Source organism: Elephas maximus, chromosome 12 (assembly GCF_024166365.1).
Source record: "Elephas maximus indicus isolate mEleMax1 chromosome 12, mEleMax1 primary haplotype, whole genome shotgun sequence".
NCBI lineage: Eukaryota > Metazoa > Chordata > Mammalia > Proboscidea > Elephantidae > Elephas > Elephas maximus.
The window spans coordinates 46,116,148-46,138,636 of NC_064830.1; the positions used below are offsets into that span (position 1 = coordinate 46,116,148).

A 22,489-nucleotide genomic window follows, 5' to 3' on the forward strand; every position below is an offset into this window, starting at 1 on the left:
TACCTATAAAACACCTTCAAAGTAATACCTAGATTAGTATTTGATTAAATAACTGGCAGCTGAAAGCATCACATTCGGGATCACAAACATTTTCTCCCATGATTTCTCCTAGAACTTTTATGGTTTTGGGTTTTACATTTAGGGCTATGATTCATTTTGTGTTACTTTCTATACATGGTGTGAGGTGTGGGTTAAGGTTAATTTTTTGTGTGTGCGTATGACTTTTTAACGGCCTTTCTTTTTCTAACGGCAGATTTTATCCTAAGAAGTTTTTTTATTAGTAAAATATGTATGAATACATTGAAACTTGCTGTTTGTGGTTTGCAAGCCAATAAATTACCCCTTTTGATATTTGAGCAGGAAGAACAGCCATCTATTACTGACTCTGACTGAAGCCACTTATCAGGCCTGTTTTTTACTGTTTCTCACTCTTGTAGATCTCCTTCTTCCCAGAGTCAGGACAGCCAGAATGCTTAAAGGATATGAGCCTGGAGTCAAAGAGTGGGGGCCGAGTTCAAAGGCGTTCTGCCAAGATTGCTGTGTACCACCTTCAGGAGCTGGCCACAGCAGAACTGGCCAGAGAATGGCCGAAGAGAAAGGTACTTCAGGACCTGGTACCTGATGATCGGAAGGTAAGGTAGAAGCTTGTATTAATTTTTGAACCATTATGTATAATACTGTGCTTACTGCATACAGAAAAGTAAATACACTTGAATGAGTATATGATAAGAAATATTTTTCTTCTTTATCCTTGGAGATGGAGTATGTCTGATCCAGCTTCACTGTTTGGATTCAGGTAGGTCCAGGAAAAACCATTTTTCAGTTCTTGCTTTAAATCTGAACTACTTACAGCGGGAGCCTGAATTCATAGATTTGTGTTTTTGCTTTAGTCTTTGTCCATTGTGTTTCTACTTTGTTAGTTCATACGGAGTAATTTTTTTTTTTTTTTAATTGTGCTTTAAGTGAAAATTTACAATTCAGGTCAGCTTCTCATACAAAAACTTATACACACATTGTTATATGACCCTAGTTGCCCTCCCTACAATGTGAGCACACTCTTTTTCTCTACCCTGTATTTCCATGTCCATTCAACCAGCTCTTGGCCCCGTCTGCCTTCTCATCTCGGCTCCAGACAGGAGCTGCCCACATAGTCTTGTGTGTCTTATTTGAGCTAAGAAGTACACTCCTCACCAGTATTATTTTATGTCTGAAAGTCCAGTCTAATCTTTGTCTGAAGAGTTGGCTTCGGGAATGGTTTCAGTTCTGGGCTAATAGACAGTCTGGGAGCCATGACCTTGGGGTCCCTCCAGTCTCAGTCAGACCATTAAGTCCGGTCTTTTTACTAGAATTTGAGGTCTGCATCCCACTTTTTTCCTGCTCCATCAGGGATTCTCTGTTGGATTCCCTGTCAGGGCAGTCATTGTTGGTAGCCAGGCACCATTTAGTTCCTCTGGTCTCAGGCTGATGGAGTCTCTGGTTTATGTGGCCCGTTCTTTTTCCTGTGCTCATATTTACCTTGTGTCATTGGTGTTCTTCATTCTCCTTTGCTCCAGGTGGGTTGAGACCAATTGATGAATGTTAGATGGCCATTTGCTAACTTTTAAGACCCCAGACGCCACTCACGAAAGTGGGGTGCAGAAAGTTTTCTTAATACCCTTTGTTTTGCCAGTTGACCTAGATGTCCCCTGAAACCATGGTCCCCAAACCCCTGCTCCTGCCACTCTGTCCCTCGAAGTATATTTAGGAAACTTCTTAGCTTTTGGATTAGTCCAGTTGTGTTGACTCCCCCTGTATTCTGTGTTGTCCTTCCCTTCCTCTAAGATAATTCTTGTCTACCATCTAATTAGTGAGTACCCTACTTTCTCCCTCCCCACACTCGTAACCATCAAATAATGTTTTCTTCTGGGTTTAAACCTTTTCTTGAGTTCTTAATAATAGTGGTCTCATACAATATTTGTCCTTTTGCCACTAATTTCACTCAGTATCATGCCTTCCAGATTCATATGGAGTAATTTTTATCTAGGTAATTGGTTTCAGTTTGGCTTGGGAGCAACAGAGTTCCCCTGCCTCCCCATTTGTTCCCCAATAAAAGATTATGCAGAATACCAGTATATAAATAAAAATGGAGTTGCTCTGCATAGCTGGAGTAGTGAGCCCAAAATCATGTTTCCTTGGCCTTCTCGATACTATTATCTTTTTCCTAGGTGGCCCCAAGCATACTTCTGAGGGGTACAGAACTCAGTTTGAGAGCCCTTGGTCTAGAATAGATTATAGGAGAGAAGGAGCATTATTTCGCCAAGAGGAGACAAGAAGTATATGACTACAGGGTAGTTAAGGGAAGGAGTGGGGGAATATGCAGTAAGGGCTAAAATCAGAGCTAAGACCTGTTACCTTTCCAGGGTGTCAAGAAGAATAATTTAGGTTTGGCCTAGGGCTTTGATCCACATAAAAGGAATGTTGTATCTTATGAGAAGAAATGTCAGATCTTAGAAGTTAACAGTCATTTCTTACATAACTTACAAATCAGTCCTGCTGTCCAAGGAGCGGGATCCTGTTCTTTAATGTCAAAGCGTCCTTTCTTACTTCAGACCTGTTTCTACACTTCTTTCCTGCCGTAGGAGCCCTGATGGGGCGACCGTTAAGAGCTGTGGCTGCTGACCAAAAGGTTGGCAGTTTGAATCTACCAGCTGCCCCTTGGAAACCCTGTGGATCAGTTCTACTCTGTCCTATAGGGTTGCTGTGAAGTGGAATCAACTCGATGGCGATGGGTTTGGTTTTTGTTTCCTCCCATAGGCTAAGCATATGGTTAACACAATTCAGTGTAAATGTGGATCTTGCACAGTGATCTGTATCTTGTGACATGGCAGCCAAGTTGCTTTCACTGTGCTTGGCACATGGCACATGGTAGGGAATTCTAAATAGTTTTTGTTAACTCATTGATAAAGTTTGACAGTTTTATCTAGCAGAGAATTTCCTAAAATTATGAAGCAGTTTTATATTTTTGGCAGTATATGGGTCAAAGGCATTAATTAATTTATTGTGGTTAACATATCTACAAAACATTTGCCAATTTAACATTTCTACATGTATAATTCATTGACAATATTATTTTTTAAGTGTAGAAATTTAATTTTTTTGAATAGATAATATATTCTGTGGTTCAAAAATCAAAATGTTAATAGACACTGAGGTAACTCACTCCCACCCGTCCTTGTTCTTATTGTCCCCATGGATAACCATTCTTAATGGTTTCTTGTATAATCCTTCTATTGTCTCTTTTTTTGTTGTTGTTCTGTTGGAAAAAGTTACTATTTTTGAAAAATAATATTTTAGTGTGTTTCCAGTGAAGGTTTACACAGCAGTTTAGATTCCCATTCAACAATTTCTATGTAACGTGTTCAGTGACATTGGGTACATTCTTCACAGTGTGTGAGCATTCTCAATATTTCCATTCTGGTTGTTCTGTTTCCTTTAGTCTAGTTTCCCTGCCCCCTGACATTCTCATCTTTGTTTTAAAGTAATTGTTGACCATTTGGTCTCATATAGATGATTTTTTAATGGAGCACAGTATTCATAGATGATATTCTTTATTTTGTGATCCAGTCTGTTATTTGGCTAAAAAGTAACCTCAAGGGGTAGTTTTGGTTCAGGGTTTAAAGAGTATCTCAGGGTAAGAACCTAGGGGAATCCTCTAGTCTCAGCCAATCCAGTAAGTTTTTTTTGTTAGGAATTTGAGGTCCTGTACCACGTTTTTCTCCCATTCTGTGAGGGTACATCTGTTGTGGCCCTGATCAGAACTGTTCGTAGTGGTAACTGGGTACCATCTAGTTCTTCTGGTCTCAGAGTAGATGAGGCTGTGGTTCATGTAGACTATTAGTCCTTTGAGACCAGTAGTTTTATCTTAGATAGCCACTTGCAAGCTTTTAAGACCCCAGACACTACTCACCAAACTAAGGTGTAGAATGTAAACTTTATAAATTATGCCAAATGACTGAGATGCCCCACTTCCACTGATATATATTTTTTTAATTAAAAAAAAATTTTTTTTTTATTGTGCTTTAAGTGAAAGTTTACAAATCAACTCAGTCTCTCACACAAAAACTTATGTACACTTTGCGACATACTCCCAGTTGCTCTCCCCCTAATGAGACAGCCGGCTCCCTCCCTCCACTCTCTCTTCTCGTGTCCATTTCGCCAGCTTCTAACCCCCTCTACCCTCTCATCTCCCCTCCAGGCAGGAGATGCCAACATAGTCTCAAGTGTCCACCTGATCCAAGAAGCTCACTCCTCACCAGCATCCCTCTCCAACCCATTGTCCAGTCTAATCCGTGTCTGAAGAGTTGGCTTTGGGAATGGTTCCTGACCTGGGCCAACAGAAGGTCTGGGGGCCACGACCACCAGGGTCCTTCTAGTCTCAGTCAGACTATTAAGTCTGGTCATTTTATGAGAATTTTGGGTCTGCATCCCACTGCTCTCCTGCTGCTCCCTCAGGGGTTCCCCGTTGTGGCCCCTGTCAGGGCAGCCATCGGTTGTAGCCGGGCACCATCTAGTTCTTCCGGTCTCAGGATGATGCAGTCGCTGGTTCATGTGGCCCTTTCTGTCTCTTGGGCTCGTAATCACCTGTGTCCTTGGTGTTCTTCATTCTCCTTTGATCCAGGTGGGTTGAGACCAATTGATGCATCTTGGATGGCTGCTTGCTAGCGTTTAAGACCCCAGCTGCCACTCTTCAAAGTGGGATGCAGAATGTTTTGTTAATAGATTTTATTATGCCAATTGACTTAGATGTCCCCTGAAACCATGGTCCCCAGACTCCTACCGCTGCTGTGCTGGCCTTTGAAGCATTCAGTTTATTCAGGAAACTTCTTTGCTTTTGGTTTAGTCCAATTGTGCTGACCTCCCCTGTACTGTGTGCTGTCTTTCCCTTCACCTAAAGTAGTTCTTATCTACTATCTAATTTCCACTGATGTTTTTTTTTTTAATTAACTTTTATTAAGTTTCAAGTGAACATTTACAAATCCAATCAGTCTGTCACATGTAAGTTTACATACATCTTACTCCCTTCTCCCACTTGCTATCCCCCTATTGAGCCAGCCCTTTCAGTCTCTCGTTTCATGCCAATTTTGCCATCTTCCCTCTCTCTCTATTTTCCCATCCCCCTTCCAGTCAAGAGTTGCCAACACACTCTCCAGTGTCCACCTGGTTTAATTAGCTCACTCTTCATCAGCATCTCTCTCCCCTCCGCTGACCAGTCCCTTTCATGTCTGATGAGTTGTCTTTGGGGATGGTTCCTGTCCTGTGCCAACAGAAGGTCTGGGGAGCATTGCCGCCGGGATTCCTCTAGTCGCAGTCAGACCATTAAGTATGGTCTTTTTATGAGAATTTGGGGTCTGCATCCCACTGATCTCCTGCTCCCTCAGGAGTTCTCTGTTGTGCTCCCTGACAGGGCAGTCATCAATTGTGGCCGGGCACCAACTAGTTCTTCTGGTCTCAGGATGATGTAGGTCTCTGGTTCATGTGGCCCTTTCTGTCTCTTGGGTTCTTAGTTGTCGTGTGACCTTGGTGTTCTTCATTTTCCTTTGCTCCAGGTGGGTTGAGACCAATTGATGCATCTTAGATGGCCACTTGTTAGCATTTGAGACCCCAGACGCCACATTTCAAAGTGGGATGCAGAATGTTTTCATAATAGAATTATTTTGCCAATTGACTTAGAAGTCCCCTCAAACCATGTTCCCCAGACCCCCGCCCCTGCTCCGCTGACCTTTGAAGCATTCATTTTATCACGGAAACCTCTTTGCTTTTAGTCCAGATCAATTGGGCTGACGTTCCTTGTATTGAGTGTTGTCTTTCCCTTCACCCAAAGCAGTTCTTATCTACTGATTGATCAATAAAAAACCCTCTCCCTCCCTCCCTCCCTCCCCCCCTTCGTAACCACAAAAGTATGTGTTCTTCTCACTTTTTTCTATTTCTCAAGATCTTATAATAGTGGTCTTATACAATATTTGTCCTTTTGCCTCTGACTCATTTCGCTCAGCATAATGCCTTCCAGATTCCTCCATGTTATGAAATGTTTCAGAGATTCGTCACTGTTCTTTATCGATGCGTAGTATTCCATTGTGTGAATATACCACAATTTATTTACCCATTCATCCGTCGATGGACACCTTGGTTGCTTCCAGCTTTTTGCTATTGTAAACAGAGCTGCAATAAACATGGGTGTGCATATTCCACTGATATTTTTGATGCAAATACAAGCATAATGAATACATACTTAAAAAAAAAAACAACAAATTTATTTTGAAATAATTTTAGAACAGGTGCAAAGATAGTACAGAGTTTTCATAAGCTATTTAATCAGCTTCTCCTAATGCCAGTATCTTACATAACCACACCAGAGAAAATGACTGTAACCAGGAAATTATTTACCATACTATTAACTAGTCCACAGACCTTACTTGAATTTTTTCAGGTTTCCTACTGATTTCTAGTCCAGGATTCAATTCAAGATCTCACATTTTATTTTGTTATTATATCTCTTTAGTCTTCTCCAACCTGTTATAGTTCCCAGTCTGTCTTTGTCTTTTGTGTCCTTGATGCTTTTAAAGAGGACTGGCTGGTTATTTAAGGAGTCTTGATGACACTGTGATTAAAGTGTTTGGCTGCTAACTGAAAGATCAGTGGTTTGAGCTCCCCAGCCACTCTGTGGGAGGAAGATGTGGCAGCCTGCTTCTGTAAAGATTTACAGCCTCGGGCAGTTCTGTTCTGTCCTATAGGGTCATTAGGAGTTGGAATTGACTTGAGGGCATTGGGTTTGGTTTGGTGGCTGGTTACTTTGTAAAACCTCCCTTCTTATGTGTTTGATGTTTTCTCATGATTAAATTGAGGGTTATATGTTTTTGGCAAGACTGCCACTGAAAAAAATGCTGGCCTTTTATTTTTTCATCGTATCAGGAGGTACATGAAGTTGATATATCTTTTTACTTCTGGTGATAACTTTGATCACATGGTTAGAGTGTGTCTTCCAGGTTTCTCCTGGGTAAAATTACTAGTTTCCCTTTTATAATTAGTGAATATTTTGTGGAGAGATTCTTTGAGACTGTGTGAATGTTCTGTTTCTCTTCATACTTTTGTGTACTTATTTTAGAATCCATCGATGATTCTTACCTGTAACAATTATTACTGTGATGTTTGCCTAGTGGTGATTTTCTGTGTTTGTCATTTTTTCCTACAATTATTATTTGGAGTTCTACTGTGAGAAAGAGCTGTCCTTTTCTTCTATTAATTTATTTGTTCAATTATTTATATCAGTATGTACCATGGATATTTATTTTATTCCGTGGGCTGTATAATCCAATGCAATTTTTCTTTATTTTGTTGCTCAGATTGTCCCAGCTTTGACTGTCAAGAGCTCAGCCATTGAGAGCTCTTTCAAATGGGTTCCTGTGTCTTTTTGATATACCCCCATCATTTTTGAGCACTTTCTTACTTTCTGGCACCATTAGGTATTGTCGCCTCATCTTGTGTTTTTCTTGCCGTGCCCTAGACTCATCTGTTTCTCCAAGGCACTCTGGTTTCCTTTATTGGAGAATAAATTTAGAAACCAAGATCTGGCTGCTAGATGTGCTCATTGCTATTGGGGTAGCATTGTGTCTAGGCCCTCTCAGTAGATAAATATGTATGTGTACTCATGTACACATACATGTTGTTGTGTGTTGTTGAGTAAACTCCAGCTCATAGTGACCAAGTAAGACAGAGTAGATCTGCCCCGTAGGATTTCCTAGGCTGTAAACTTTATGGGAGTGGATTCAAGGTCTTTTCTCTTGAGGAGCCACTGGTTGGGTTCCAACTCCTGACATTTTGATTAGCAGCTGAGTGCTTAACCTTTGTGCTGCCAGGGCTCGTTGCATACATACATACACATCTATTTTTATTTATATTTAAACTACACATAAAGCAGTTTGAGATTGCTAGCCTATACTCAGTAAAAAACAAATTTACTAGCTAGAGGGCATTACTTGTGTATAGTGTTTTTTGCCTTTAGCTTTACAATGTATACTCAAAATATATTTTCCAGGGTTACATAAGTTGGTTTTTTCTTCTTCAGGTCCCCTCAGTATGCTATTCATTTGTAATAGTTACATTTGTTACTATTAATACATTTTGGGTTCCTTCTACAACCTGTCTAGTTTAAATTATTTATATATTTTTGGGGTATATGTAATACTACCAGGGTTCGAAAAGTCAGACCTATACGAAAAGGTATACTCAGAGAAGTGCCCCTGCCCCTTCATCCCAGCTACCCTGTTTACCTTTCCCCTTCTTTTCTACCCTGTTACTACCCATGCCTGAAGGTGACAAAACTCATCAGTTTCTGGTTTATTCTTCTTGTGTTTTTATGGGACAGATGATTGGATACATGCATATTTTGTTATATCTTCTTTTTTTTTTTTGAGAGAATAAAAGCTTATTATTGTTTTAAGAGTCTAAATTTTGGGGTGATTTGTTATGTATCAATAGATAACTAATATAGTTGGTATACAGAAATACAATTGACTTTTGGATGTTGACCTTATTATCTTAAACCCTTGCAAAGCTCTGAGTTGGAATTGACTTGATGGCAATGGGTTTGGTTTTTTTTTTTTTTGCTTTAAGCTTACTTATTAGTTCTAGCAACTTTTTTTTCCCCCGTAGGTTCTTTGAGATATTCTGTGTAGACAATTATGCGATCTGTGAAGAAAGACAGTTTTATTTCTTCCTTTCCCATCTGTAGGACTTTTATTTATTTTCTTAACCTTATTGCATTGGTGCCAGCAGACAGCCTTACCTTATTTTTTTAGTTGTTGTTTGCTGAGGTCTCCTTTCTTAATATAGATTTTTTTTTTTTTTTTTGCACTGTACTTTATTTCACTTGACAATATATCCTGGAACTCACTCCATATGAACTCATAATCCTTATTTTTTTCCACAGCTGCAGAGTACTAGTGCTCCATCATGTAGATGTACCATAAACCTGTTGTCGACTCATAGCGACCCTATAGGACTTAGTAGAACTGCCCCCATAGAGTTTCCAAGGAGCGCCTGGTGGACTTGAACTGCCGACCTTTCCGTTAGCAGCCGTAGCACTTAACCACTACGCCACCAAGGGTTTCCATATGGACCATAGTTTATATAAATACATGTTCTTATTTCCCCAGCACTGTAAAAGTTGCAGAGGAGAGTAAATAAATAAAGCCAGTTCCATGCTCTGATTTCTCTTACAGATTTCCCAGAGGTTCTCTGGGCTGCCTTGCTTGCTTCCCACATTACCACTGTGGGTTTTGGTTCTGTTTCTTTCTCTCAGAGAATCAGCTTCTTCTCAGACACTTGTGTTGTTGAAGGACGAGAATTGTTCACTCATCAGAAGTAGAGCCGTTACCCATGATGGACTTGATAAGAACTATCTCTGCAGGTGCTATTCCTCCTTTGGAAAATATAGTTGTAAGGAGAAACTGACTAGCGTCAAAGATGTGCTAGGAATAATTCTTTTGTAATCTAAGCAAAGGTGTTGTGTTCTATTATCAGAATTCTTTCACATCCCTGTTTTAGGTTGTATTTTTATTTACTTAAATTTTTATTGTGGTTTAAGAGAAAGTTTACAAATCAAGCTAGTCTCTCACACAAAAACTTATATATACCTTGCTACCCACTCCCAACTGCTCTCCCCTTAATGAGACTGCCCGCTCCCTCCTTCCACTCTGTCTCTTCTTGTCCATTTCACCAGCTTCTAACCCCCTCTACGTTCTTATCTCCCCTCCAGGCAGGAGATGCCAACGTAGTCTTAAGTGTCCACCTAATCCAAGAAGCTCACTCTTTACTAGCATCCCTCTCCACCCCTTGTCCAGTCCAATCCCAGTCTGAAGAGTTGGCTTTGGGAATGGTTCCTATCCTGGGCCAACAGAAAGTAGGGGGGCCATGACCACTGGGGTCCTTCTAGTCTTAGACTGTTTAGCCTGGTCATTTTATGAGAATCTGGGGTCTGCATCCCACTGCTCTCCTGCTCCATCAGGGGTTCTCTGTTGTGTTCCTTGTCAGGGCAGTCATCAGTTGTAGCCGGGCACCCTCTAGTTCTTCTGGTCTCTGGCTGATGTAGTCTCTGGCTTATGTAGCCCCTTCTGTCTCTTGGGCTGGTAATTACCTTGTATGCTCAGTATTCTTCATTCTCCTTTTCGTCCAGGTGGGTTGTGACCAATTGATGCATCTTAGATGGCTGCTTGCTAGTGTTTAAGACCCCGACGCCACTCTCCAAAGTGGGATGCAGAATGTTTTCCTAATAGATTTTGTTATGCCAGTTGACTTAGATGTCCCCTGAAACCATAGTTCCCAAACCCCCGTTCCTGCTACGCTGGCCTTCAAAGCATTCAGTTTATTCAGGAAAATTCTTTGCTTTTGGTTTAGTCCAGTCGTGCCGACCCCGAATGTATTGTGTGTTGTCTTTCCCGTCACCTAAAGTAGTTCGTATCTACTATCTAATTAGTGAATACTCCTCTCCCAACCTCCCTCCCTAACTCCTCTCAAAAACATCAAAGCATATTTTCTTCTCTGTTTAAACTATTTCTCGAGTTCTTATACTAGTGGTCTTATACAATATTTGTCCTTTGCAACTGACTAATTTCACTCAGCATAATGCCTCCCAGATTCCTCCATGTTATGAAATGTTTCACAGATTCATCACTGTTCTTTATCAATGTGTAGTATTCCACTGTGTGAATATACCATAATTTATTTTTCCATTCATCTGTTGATGGGCACCTTGGTTACTTCCATCTTTTTGCTATTGTAAACAGTGCTGCAGTGAATATGGGTGTGCATATGTCTGTTCGTCCAAAGGTTCTTATTTCTCTAAGATATATTCCAAGGAGTGGGATTGCTGGATAGTATGGCAATTCTATTTCTAGCTTTTTAAGGAAGCACCAAATCTATTTCCAAAGTGGTTGTACTATTTCACGTTCCCACCAGCAGTGTATAAGTGTTTGAATCTCTCCACAGCCTCTCCAACATTTGTTTTGTGTGTTTTGGATTACTGCCAGCCTTTTTGGAGTGAGGTGGAATCTCATTGTAGTTTTCATTTGCATTTCTCTAATGGCTAATAGGGTTGCTATGAGTCGAAATCGACTCAAGGGCACTGGGCTGGGTAATGGCTAATGATCCTGAGCATTCGTCAAGTATCTGTTAGGTATCTGAATGTCTTCTTTAGGGAAGTGTCTGTTCATGTCTTTTGCCCATTTTTTCATTGGGTTATTTGTCTTTTTGTAGTTGAGTTTTTGCAGTAACATGTAGATTTTAGAGATGAGACGCTGATCGGAAATGTCATAGCTAAAAACTTTTTCCCAGACTGTAGGTAGTCTTTTTACTCTTTTGGCGAAATCTTTGGATGAGCATAGGTGTTTGATTTTTAGGAGCTCCCAGTTATCTAGTTTCTCTTCTGCATTGTTAGCAATTTTTTGTGTACTGTTTATGCCATGTGTTAGGGCTCCTAGCATTGTTCCTATTTTTTCTTCCATGATCTTTATTATTTTAGATTTCATATTTAGGTCTTTGATCCATTTTAAGTTAGTTTTTGTCCATGGTGTGAGGTATGGGTCTTGTTTTAGTTTTTTGCAGATGGATATCCAGTTATGCCAGCACCATTTGTTAAAAAGACCGTCTTTTCCCCATTTAACTGCTTTTGGGCCTTTGCCAAATATCAGCTGCTTATACGTGGATGGGTTTATTTCTGGATTCTCAATTCTGTTCCATTGGTCTATGTATCTGTTGTTGTACCAGTACCAGGCTGTTTTGACTACTGTGGTGGTATAATAGGTTCTAAAATCAGAGTAAGGTCTCCCACTCTGTTCTTTTTTTCCAGTAATACTTTACTTATCCAGGGCGTCTTTCCCTTCCATATGAAGTTGGTGATTTGTTTCTCCATCTCATTAAAATATGTCTTTAGAATTTGGATTGGAATTGCATTAAATGTGTAGATTGCTTTTGGTAGAATAGACATTTTTATAATGTTAAGTCTTCCTATCCATGAGCAAGGTATGCTTTTCCACTTAAGCAGGTTTCTTTTGGTTTCTTGCTGAAGTCTTTTGTGGCTTTCTTTGTATAAGTCATTTACATCTGTGGTAAGATTTATTCCTAAGCATTTTATCTTCTTGGGGGATACTGTAAATGGTATTGATTTGGTGGTTTCCTCTTCAGTGTTCTTTTTGTTGGTGTAGAGGAATCCAACTGATTTTTGTATGTTTATCTTGTATCCAGATAATCCGTTGGATTCTTGCATTAGTGTCAGTAGTTTTCTTGAGGATTCCTTAGGGTTTTCTGTGTATAAGATCATGTCCTCTGCAAACAGAGATACTTTTACTTCTTCCTTCCCAATCTGGATGCCCTTTATTTCTTTATCTGGCCTAATTGCTCTGGCTAGGACTTCCAGCACAATGTTGAATAAGAGTGGTGATAATGGGCATCCTTGTCTGGTTCCCAGTCTCAAGGAGAATGCTTTCAGGTACTCTCCATTTAGGATGATGTTGGCTATTGGCTTTGTATAAATGTCCTTTATTATGTTGAGGAATTTCCCTTCTATTCCTATTTTGCTGAGAGTTTTTATCATGAATGAGTGTTAAACTTTGTCAAATGCCTTTTCTGCATCAATTGATAAAATCATGTGATTCTCGTCTTTTGTTTTATTTATATAATGGATTACATTAATTGTTTTTCCAATGTTGAACCATGAATCCCACTTGGTCATGGTGAATTATTTTTTTGATATATTGTTGAATTCTTTTGGTTGGAATTTAGTTGAGGATTTTTGCATCTACGTTCATGAGGGATATAGGTCTGTAATTTTCTTTTTTTGTGGTGTCTTTTCCTGGTTTTGCTATCAGGGATATACTGGCTTCATAGAATGAGTTTGAGAGTATTCTGTCCTTTTCTGTGCTCTGAAATACCTTTAGTAGTAGTGGTGTTAACTCTTTGAAAGTTTGGTAGAACTCTGCAGTGAAGCCATCCAGGCCAGAGCTTTTTTTGTTGGGAGTTTTTTGATTGCGTTTTCAATCTATTCTTTTGTAATGGGTCGGTCTATTTAGTTGTTCTACCTCTGTTTGTGTTAGTTTAGGTAGGTAGTGTGTTTCTAGGAATTCATCCATTTCTTCTGGTTTTCAAATTTTTTAGAGTATAATTTTTTATAGTAATCTGATATGATTCTTTGAATTTCGGTTGGGTCTGTTGTAATATCGACCATCTCATTTGTTATTCGGGTTATTTTCTTCCTCTCCTGTTTTTCTTCTGTCAGTTTGGCCAGTGGTTTATCAGTTTTGTTGATTGTTTCAAAGAATCAGCTTTTGGTTTTGTTAATTCTTTCATTTGTTTTTCTGTTTTCTATTTCATTTAGTTCTGCTCTAAAATTTTATTATTTGCTTTCTTCTGGTGCCTGAGGGTTTCTTTTGTTGCTCTTTTTCTAGTCATTCAAGTTGTAGGGATAATTCTTTGATTTTAGCCGTTTCTTCTTTTTGTATGTGTGCATTTATTGATATAAATTGATCTCTGAGCACTGCTTTCTTTGTGTCCCAAAGGTTCTGATAGGAAGTGTTTTCATACTCATTGGAATCTATGAATTTCTTTATTCCATCCTTAATGCCTTCTATAATTCAGTCTTTTTTGAGCAGGGTATTGTTCAGTTTCCAAGTGTTTGATTTCTTTTCCCTGCTTTTTCTGCTGTTGATTTCCACTTTTATGGCCTTAGGGTCAGAGAAGAGCTTTGTAATATTTTGATGTTTTGGATTCTGCTGAGGCTTGCTTTATGACCTAATATGTGGTCTATTCTAGAGAATGTTCCATGTGTGCTGGAAAAGAAAGTATACTTGGCTGCTGTTGGGTGGAGTGTTCTGTATATGGCTATGAGGACGAGTTGGTTAATGGTGGCATTTAGATCTTCTGTGTCTTACTTGAGCTTCTTTCTGAAAGTCCTGTCTTTCACCGAAAGTGGTGTGTTGAAGTCTCCTACTGTTATTGTGGCACTCTCTGTCTCACTTTTCAGTGCCGATAGAGTTTGTTTTATGTATCTTGCAGCCCTGTCATTGGGTGCATAAATATTTAATATGGTTATATCTGCTTGGTATATTGTCCTTTTAATCATTATATGTGTCTTTCCTTATCCTTTATAATGGATTTAACTTTAAAGTCTATTTTGTTAGAAATTAATATTGCCACTCCTGCTCTTTTTTTGATTGTTACTTGCTTGATATATTTTTCCCCATCTTTTGAGTTTTAGTTTGTTTTTGTGTCTAAGTCTAAGGTGTGTCTCTTGTAGGCAGCATATAGACGGATTGTTTTCGAATTTATTCTGCCACTCTCTGTGTCTTTATTGATGCCTTTAGTCCATTTACATTCAGCGTAATTTTGATAGTTAAGAATTTAGTCCATTTATATTCACTGTAATTATGATAGGTAAGAATTTAGCGCTATCATTTTGATGTCTTTTTTTGTGAGTTGTTGATAGTTTCTTTTTCCCACTTAATTTTATATGCTGAGTAGATTATATATTGTCCTTTCCTCATATTTGTTGTTGTTTATTTTGTTTCTGCTGAGTCTCTATTTTTTTCTTGTATTTTATTTTGATGTGTTGGGTAGTTTGTTTACTTCGTGGTTACCTTATTATTTACCTGTATTTTTCTAAATTTTAAACTAACTTTTATTTCTTTGTATTGCCTTGTGTTCTCTCTATGTGGAAGATCTATAACTACATTTCTTAGTCCCTCTTTGTTTTAATGTTGTCTTCTTTTACATAATAATATCGCTGTTTTCCTTTTTTGAGCATTTTTTTAATCTTGATTTATTTTTGTAATTTCCCTGTCTGGGTTGACTTCTGATTGCTGTGCCCAGTGTTCTAGTCTTGGGTGGATACCTGGTATTATTGATTTTCTAACCAAAGAACTCCCTTTAGTATTTCTTGTAGTTTTGGTTTGGTTTTTTGCAAATTTCCTAAAGTTCTGTTTATCTGGAAGTGTCCTTATTTCACCTTCATATTTAATAGACAGTTTTGCTGGATACATGATTCTTGACTGGCAATTTGTGTCTTTCAAGTTTTTGTATAAGTCATCCCATTGCCTTCTTGCCTGCATGGTTTTTGCCAAGTAATCCGGGTTTATTCTTATTGATTTTCCTTTGTAGGTGACTTTTTGTTTATCCCTGTCTACTCTTAAAATTCTCTCTTTATCTTTGGTTTTGGCAGGTTTGAGTATAATACGTACTGGTGACTTCCTTTTAAAACCTACCTCACGTGGAGTTCGATGAGCATCTTGGATAGATATCTTCTCATCTTTCATGATATCAGGGAAGTTTTCTGCCAACAGTTTTCTCTTATCCTTCCCTGTTCTTGTATTCCAATCACTCATGGGTTATTACTCTTGATAGAGTCCCACATGATTCTTAAGGTTTCTTCAGTTTTTTGAATTCTTTTATCTGATTTTTCTTCAGCTATATTAGTGCGAAGTGCTTTATCTTCACATTTAGAAATTCTGCCTTCCACTTGCTCAGTTCTGCTCCTCTGCCTTTCTATTGAGTTGTCTAATTCTGTAATTTTATTGTTAATCGTCTGAATTTCTGGTTGCTGTCTGTGGATTTTTCCAGTTTATTAAATAATCTTTTTAATTTCTTCAATTGCTTTGTCTGTGTGTTCCTTGGCTTGTTCTGTGTATTGCCTTATTTCCTTCCGGATGTATTGAAGGATTCTGTGTATTAATATTCTGTATTCTGCCTCTGGTAATTCCAGGAAGGCAGTTTCATCTAGAAGATCCATTGATTCTTTATTTTGAGTGCTTGTTGAGGTGATCACAGTCTGTTTCTTTATATGGCTTGGTATTGAGTGTTGTCTCTGAGTCATGTATAAGTTATTGTATTAGTTTATTTTATGTTTGCTTACTGTGTCATAGCTTCTTCCTTCGTGTTGTTTTGATATGCCCAAATGGGTTGCTTGAGTGAGCTAGTTTGATTATTTTCATGTTTTGAGCTCTGACATCGTATCCCCAGATGGCCAGAGCTGTTGTCAGCTTTATGAGTCTAGGAGTCTGTTCATTTTTCTTGTATGAATTCAGCTCAGGTGTCCAGGTAGCTGATCATCAAGTGTGTGGTACAGGCTCTGTCCTACATTCTCAGAGGGGCAGGGGTGATTGGTGTAGGTACCAGTATCTGGTTGCAGCAGAGAGTCACACTCTGAACAAAGCAGGGGGCTGAGAATCATCCCCCACGTCTCTGAGGGAAACGTCTCTCTCTGCCCTAGAGCGTGCAGGTGGGTGAGTACTGCAGACGGACCATGGGCACCCAGTGTTTTTGGTTGTAAGGACGGGGAGGTACCAGTTATCCTTGAACCCCTGCTGTGGGTGGCTGGGTGACGTGAGTAGTGCTACCGGCCCTCAGGCCCCTGATGTGGGTAGGTGAGGACCCTGTTTAATAGGCAAAGCAATGTCAAACATCAAACACCCACCTCTCTGCTGCACAGCTGAAATGGTTGGAGTCTGCCAACAAGGGCCTGTTGTCCTGAAATAGGCTTACACAGGTTCGTACAGAGGGGAAAGGACTCAAAGTCCACAGACCGTCTATGCCTGTACAGGAGCTGCTTCTGTCCTGAGCTCCCCCCACCAGTAGAGCTGGCAAATTATCTTTTCACCCAGTTGCAAATTATTCCTTCTCCAAGGGTAGGAGGATGGCTCTAGGCACTCAACAGGACCTATCTCAGGCCCAGGGAAATCAGCCACTGAAGCTGGCTTGCTGGTTGGGGCACAGTAAAATATACGCAAGTACTTAGGTTTTGCTGAGAGTGCCGTTCTTCTCTGGTTCTGGAGGTGTGAGTAGGCTGGGTAGCTGGCAGCTTTTCCCTGAGGAAACTGTAGCCGAAAGCTAGTACCAGCCTGCCGCTGCTTCTCCCGGGATTGGTGCCTGAGGGCTCCCTGTGATTCAGGTCCGATAACTCCCCTCTGCTTCTGAACCGTCTGTTCCTCCCCCTGCCCCTCAGTTTGTTTTCTAAGCTTGCCTTTGATGTTCAGGGCTCCTAGCTTGTGATAAGTATACTTCTTTCATTTGTTTTTTTACATCTTTGTTGTAAGAGGGCTCGCTGGAAGCACCTGTCTATTCCGCCGTCTTGGGTCTGCCTCGAATTTTTATTTTTTTCTTCTAGAACCTTAAAAATGTAAAAGCTAACATAACATCATTGAAAAAAATTATAAATGTAGGCAAGGAGGGAAAAATATTAAAATCACCCAGAATTGTACTACTGGAAGAATACCACTATGAGCATTTTGGTTTATAGCCTTCTAACTTTTTACCCATCTAAATATATTTATATTGAGTGAATATATGGAGGCATATTTGTATCTTTTTTTTTTCCCCAAAATGCTAGTTAATGGTGTATAAGATTTTATCACTTGGGTTTTTTTTTTTAAGTATAGATGACGTGTTATATCTGAAAGTCTTGTATGCTTTCTAAAAAATCAAACTCTTTTAAGTCTATAAACAGTTATGCTTATCAGTATCAGAAACTTCAGAGGGTCTTTCCGAAACCAAACCAAACCCAGTGCTGTCAAGTCGATTCCGACTCATAGCGATCCTGTAGGACAGCGTAGAACTGCCCTGTAGAGTTTCCAAGGAGTGCCTGGCGGATTTCAACTGCTAACCCACTTAACCACTACCCTACCAGGGTTTCCACTCAGAGGGTCTTACATTAAAAAAAAAATTTTTTTTTTTTTTTTTAAATATACATGAGGATATACTTGTAGAACTCCAGAATTAGTTGGGCTGAAGAGTTGGGTTTGAATATTTGGGGTATTTTGATTGGGAATTGGAGTCCTCCAATAAATTGTTTCTTGTCTTATAGTTAAAGTATACCCGCCCTGGGCTACCTACCTTCAGCCAGGAAGTACTACACAAATGGAAGTTAGAGGTCAAGAAGTATCATCGCATCCAGTGTCCTAACCAGGTGGTTCTTTCTCAATCATTTATTCAGTGAATTTTTTTTAAGTATCTGTACTTACTTCAGTTGTTTCTTGTTTTGTGACAGAGCACCCAAACCATCATGGCTTAAAATAATTTTTTTGTTTGTTCACAATTCTCTACATCAGTAATTCTCTCAGGGCTTAGTGGGACAGTTCTCCTGCTTTGCATGGCATTTGCTGGATCACTCATGGGGTCGTAGTTAGCTGGGAGCTCGACTTTCCCCACGGCCTCTCTTTCCAGCAGGTCGTTGGCCTACCAGGGTACATGGTGGCTGACTTCTGAGAGAGAGTTTGTAGCACGTGAAAGCAGAAGCTGCAGGTCTCTCATGGCCTAGACTCACAAATTGCACTTCATCACTGTTGTGGCATTCTGTTTGTCAGAGCAATCCCAGGGCTAGCTTGGATTCAAGGGGAGAGGAAATACATCTCCGGGTGGGATGAGTGGCAGAGAATTTGCAGCCATCTTTAATCTACCACAACTGTATGTGTAGCACTTTGGGGAGGAGTAGCTATAAAATTGATAGGAGACACGTTTGCACTTACAGAATACAGACTTTTTTAAAAACCTAGCTGTATAATTTTCTGTTTTTCTCTAAGTGTCAGAGAAAGTACCAGGGAAGGGAATGGCTTAAACTTTTCTAATCAGCTCTACTACCTGCTCACTTTTTTTTTCTTTTATGTTTTTAGAGTTTTCCTTCTTGCTTTTGTGACTTGCATGTTGTAGATTCTTTTTCTGTTTGGTTTATGGTGCTATTTATTGGTCTTCTTCCAGATCAGTGGAAATGCACAAATTGCTAAGAGAAGGATGCTGTTTGGCATAGTCTTCACCTTATATCTTCTTTTTTTCCAGGGTTGCGAGGCTGTCTACAGTAGTGTATCTGGCCTTAAAGCTCACCTGGGCTCTTGCACATTGGTTTGTAAAGTTCTGAATCTAATATTTAACATGTGCTTTAAAATAGTCTGACATTGAAGAGAATTTGGTTCAAGTGAACTGCTAGTTGTCCTGTTTACTGTTATGTTCAGAGACTTGTTTAGTTTTTTACGTCCCGAAGATTATTGGACTGTTATTGGGTGGGATGCCAGGGCACATCCAAACTCAGAGAAGGCCAACAGAACCATAAGTCAGATCAGTTAAAGGAATTTGTAGAAAAATATATTAGTTCTGAGTCCCCATCAGGGCCTTAGCTCCTTAACCCCGAGCCTGTCTCACATTGGGCCTGCCCTGTCATATTGGGCGTTAAACTTTCTAGAATCAACTTATACGTGCTTACATGGATTGGTGAAAATCTCCTAAACTCATCAAAACTGTACTGGCCTCTGGGGATAGGAGGTAGGATAGTAGATCAGACTAACAGCGATTCACTTCACTGAACCTTTTCCATGCTGACCCACGTTTCCTACAACCCATCAGCCATGGGGATCGCTGTCACTTCCCAACCCCATTCACAAAATGAACACCATGGAAACCTGAAGCTTCAGTAGGGGAGAGAGGTCTCAGTTCAAGGCAACACACAAGGGAGTTGTAGGCATACAAGCCAGTCTGTCAAGGAACGCTTAGGAGTTTGCCATCTTAATCCTAGTTCTGAATCCTTGGAGTCAGTTTCTGAGTCTCTTGGAAGAAACCAAGAGAACCTGGCAGTGAAGTGAAAGACATAGGAAGGTAGGAAAATCTGGTGTTACGTAACAAAAGTAGAACTTCAGGTGTGTTGAGGGTGGGGTGAGTATTTGGCATAGAAGTCCATTAGAATATGTTTCTATTGGTGATAGTCTGTCCAAGGTGGTTCACCTAAGTATTACTGTTTGAATCTTTTTCCTTCTTTCTTGTGCTGAAGTAGGTCCCCTCTTTACAGACCTAACTATTCCTACACATGGCCCAGGTGTGTCTCCCTGAATTTACCAAAAACTCTTTTTTTTTTTTTATCCTCTTTTGGAAATAGGGAAACTTTGTGGCTGGAAAATACAAGTGTCTTCTGTGTCAGAAAGAATTTGTGTCAGAGAGTGGTGTCAAGTATCACATCAACTCTGTCCATGCCGAGGTGAGGCCCTGTTTTCCCATGTTTTTATGAGTCTGGACCCTGTGTGTAAGCCACAAGAGAGTGGATTTTTTCTTGTTTTTGTAGGATAGGACTTTAAAGAAGAGTAACGCTAAAGCAGTTACCAGAGACATTGAAGTTAAAATGATCTCTAACATTAAACATTTGGTTGTATTTTTCTGTGAAAGCATTGGTAATGTGAAATGTGAGTGTGAGCACCTGGGAGCTCTTCTGTTAATCCTCTTAGATCAGGCATTTGGGAACCAGATTGAATTTCTCTCTTTGGGATTCTTGTTTTACAGGAATCTGTATACTTCTATGTTTTCTAGTATCCTAACATCCTCCAGCAAACCTGTCTTTAATGCTGTATAAAATACTGCATGAAAACAGCCATAAAAGATACTATTGAGACAATTGGGAAGATTTGAATACTGAGTATACTAACTAATAATATTGTATCAGTGTGATAATTGAATTGCAGTTAATGCAAGAGAATGCTCTTGTTCTTAGGCATACATGTGCTGAAGTATTTATGGATAAAGTATCATGTTGGCAACTAACTTGTACATAATTCAGCAAAGTAAGGAAGGAAGGAAAGGAAGGAAGATTAATAATGGTAAATCTAGGTGAAGGATATACATGTGTTCATTGAACTATTACAACTTTTCTGAAGGTGTGTAAGTTTTCAAAATTAAAAAATAAGAAAAAACACTGTGTAAAAATGATTTAAAGCTCAGGAGGTCAAGAGTTTTCTCCTGGGGGAAGTTTTTAGTAGTACAGGTGAACAAAGATTGCTTGTTATGTAATTAAATACCATTACTACAAAAGCAGGGGCCCTGGTGGTGCAGTGGTTAAATTCTGGGTTGTTAACGGAAAGGTTGGTAGTTCGAACCTACCAGCTGCTCTGTGGCAGAAAGATGTGGCAGTCTGCTTCCATAAGGATTACAGCCTTGGAAATCCTATAGGGCAGTTCGACTCTACCCTATAAGGTTGCTGTGAGTTGGAATCAACTCGACAGCAGTGGGTTTTTATTACAGAGGCTAAAGGAATAAGAATGTTTGTTTCTTAGAATATCATGCTGTAGAAACTGTATGTTGGGAAAAATACAGTGAGCACCTTCAGCTGTTTTCTGCCCTCAAATTTAATAGTTCTTAACAAACCAAAACCAAACCCCTTACCGTTGAGTCAATTCTGGCTCATAGCGACCCTATAGGACAAAGTAGAACTGCGGCATAAGATTTCCAGGAAGTGGCTGGTGGATCTGAACTGCTGACCTTTTGGTTAACAGCTGAGGTTTAACACTGTGCCACCAGGGCTCCAGTTATTAACAGGTGGGCTTTAACTTGTTTCATCAAATATGGTTTCTGTTGCTTTATTGATTTAAGCTTTGGGAGCCCATTTCCAGAATCAGATTTCTCAGGAGGGCAGTCACATCTTTTGTATATAGTGAACTTTTCATGCGTCAGGAAGTGTTTGAAAGATAATTATCTCCTGATCAAATTTGCCCTTTGTAGAGTTGACTTACCTCTCCAGTTTCTTCCTAAAAAAATTGGCGTCAGCAAAGATCTTTATTTCAGTTAGTTTTTTCAATGATTTATGCCTATATTTTTGGAAACCCTGGTGGTATAGTGGTTAAGAGTCCGGCTGCTAACCAAAAGTTGACTGTTTGAATCTACCAGGTGCTTCTTGGAAACCCAACGGGCCAGTTCTACTCTGTCCTATAGGGTTGCTATGAGTTGGAATTGACTCCACAGCAACGAGTTTTTTTTTTTTTTTAACGAATTTTATGTAGTCATCGAACATTTTCATCCTTTTTTTCCCTCCCTGCCTTATGTTTTCTTACACTACTTTTTTTTTCTCTTTTTGAAATTATGAAAATGTTGAAATGCACGAAAAGAGAGAGAACAGTATAATGAACCTAATGTATCTGCCAGCCAGCTTCAGCAGTCATCAGTGTATGACCAATCGTATTTTTTATAAGCCCACTCACTTCTTCTCCCTTAAAGCCTGGTTTAAAGCAAATCCCAGATACCATTGCAGCTGAGATGCTTTGGTATATAGCTATAAAAAATAAGGGCTTTTAAAAACAAAACCACAACCATCATCACACCTATAAAAATTAAGTTGATTCTCTAATCATTATTTAAATTTCCCTGATTGTCTCATTTTTTTCAGAGTTGACTAGTTCAAATCAGGATCTAAAAAAGGTGTACAAACTGTGTTTTAATCTAGAGTGGCACTATCCGATAGAAACGTAACGTGAGCCATATATGTAATTTAAAATGTTCTAGTAACCACATTAGTAGCCACTTCAAAAAAGCATAAGGAAAATAGGTGAAATTAATTTTAACATGTTTTATTTAACCCAGTATATCCAGTGCTTCGTTTTACACGTAATCAATAAAGATTATTGAGATAGTTTACATTTTTTTTTTCTATACTAAGTCTCTGAAGTTT

The 22,489-nt window shown here is 39.4% G+C and overlaps 1 protein-coding gene across 3 annotated transcripts in view; it reads left to right on the plus strand.

Moving 5' to 3' along the window:
- Window positions 1-22,489, plus strand: part of ZNF512 (zinc finger protein 512) — a 58,233-nt gene that overhangs the window by 32,977 nt on the left and 2,767 nt on the right. For all 3 annotated transcript variants that reach the window (XM_049902905.1, XM_049902907.1, XM_049902908.1), the window contains 4 exons: window positions 438-632; window positions 17,882-17,983; window positions 18,850-18,912; window positions 19,937-20,035. In XM_049902905.1, coding sequence (XP_049758862.1) covers window positions 438-632; window positions 17,882-17,983; window positions 18,850-18,912; window positions 19,937-20,035 — 459 coding nt within the window. The remainder of the gene's footprint in view (window positions 1-437; window positions 633-17,881; window positions 17,984-18,849; window positions 18,913-19,936; window positions 20,036-22,489) is intronic.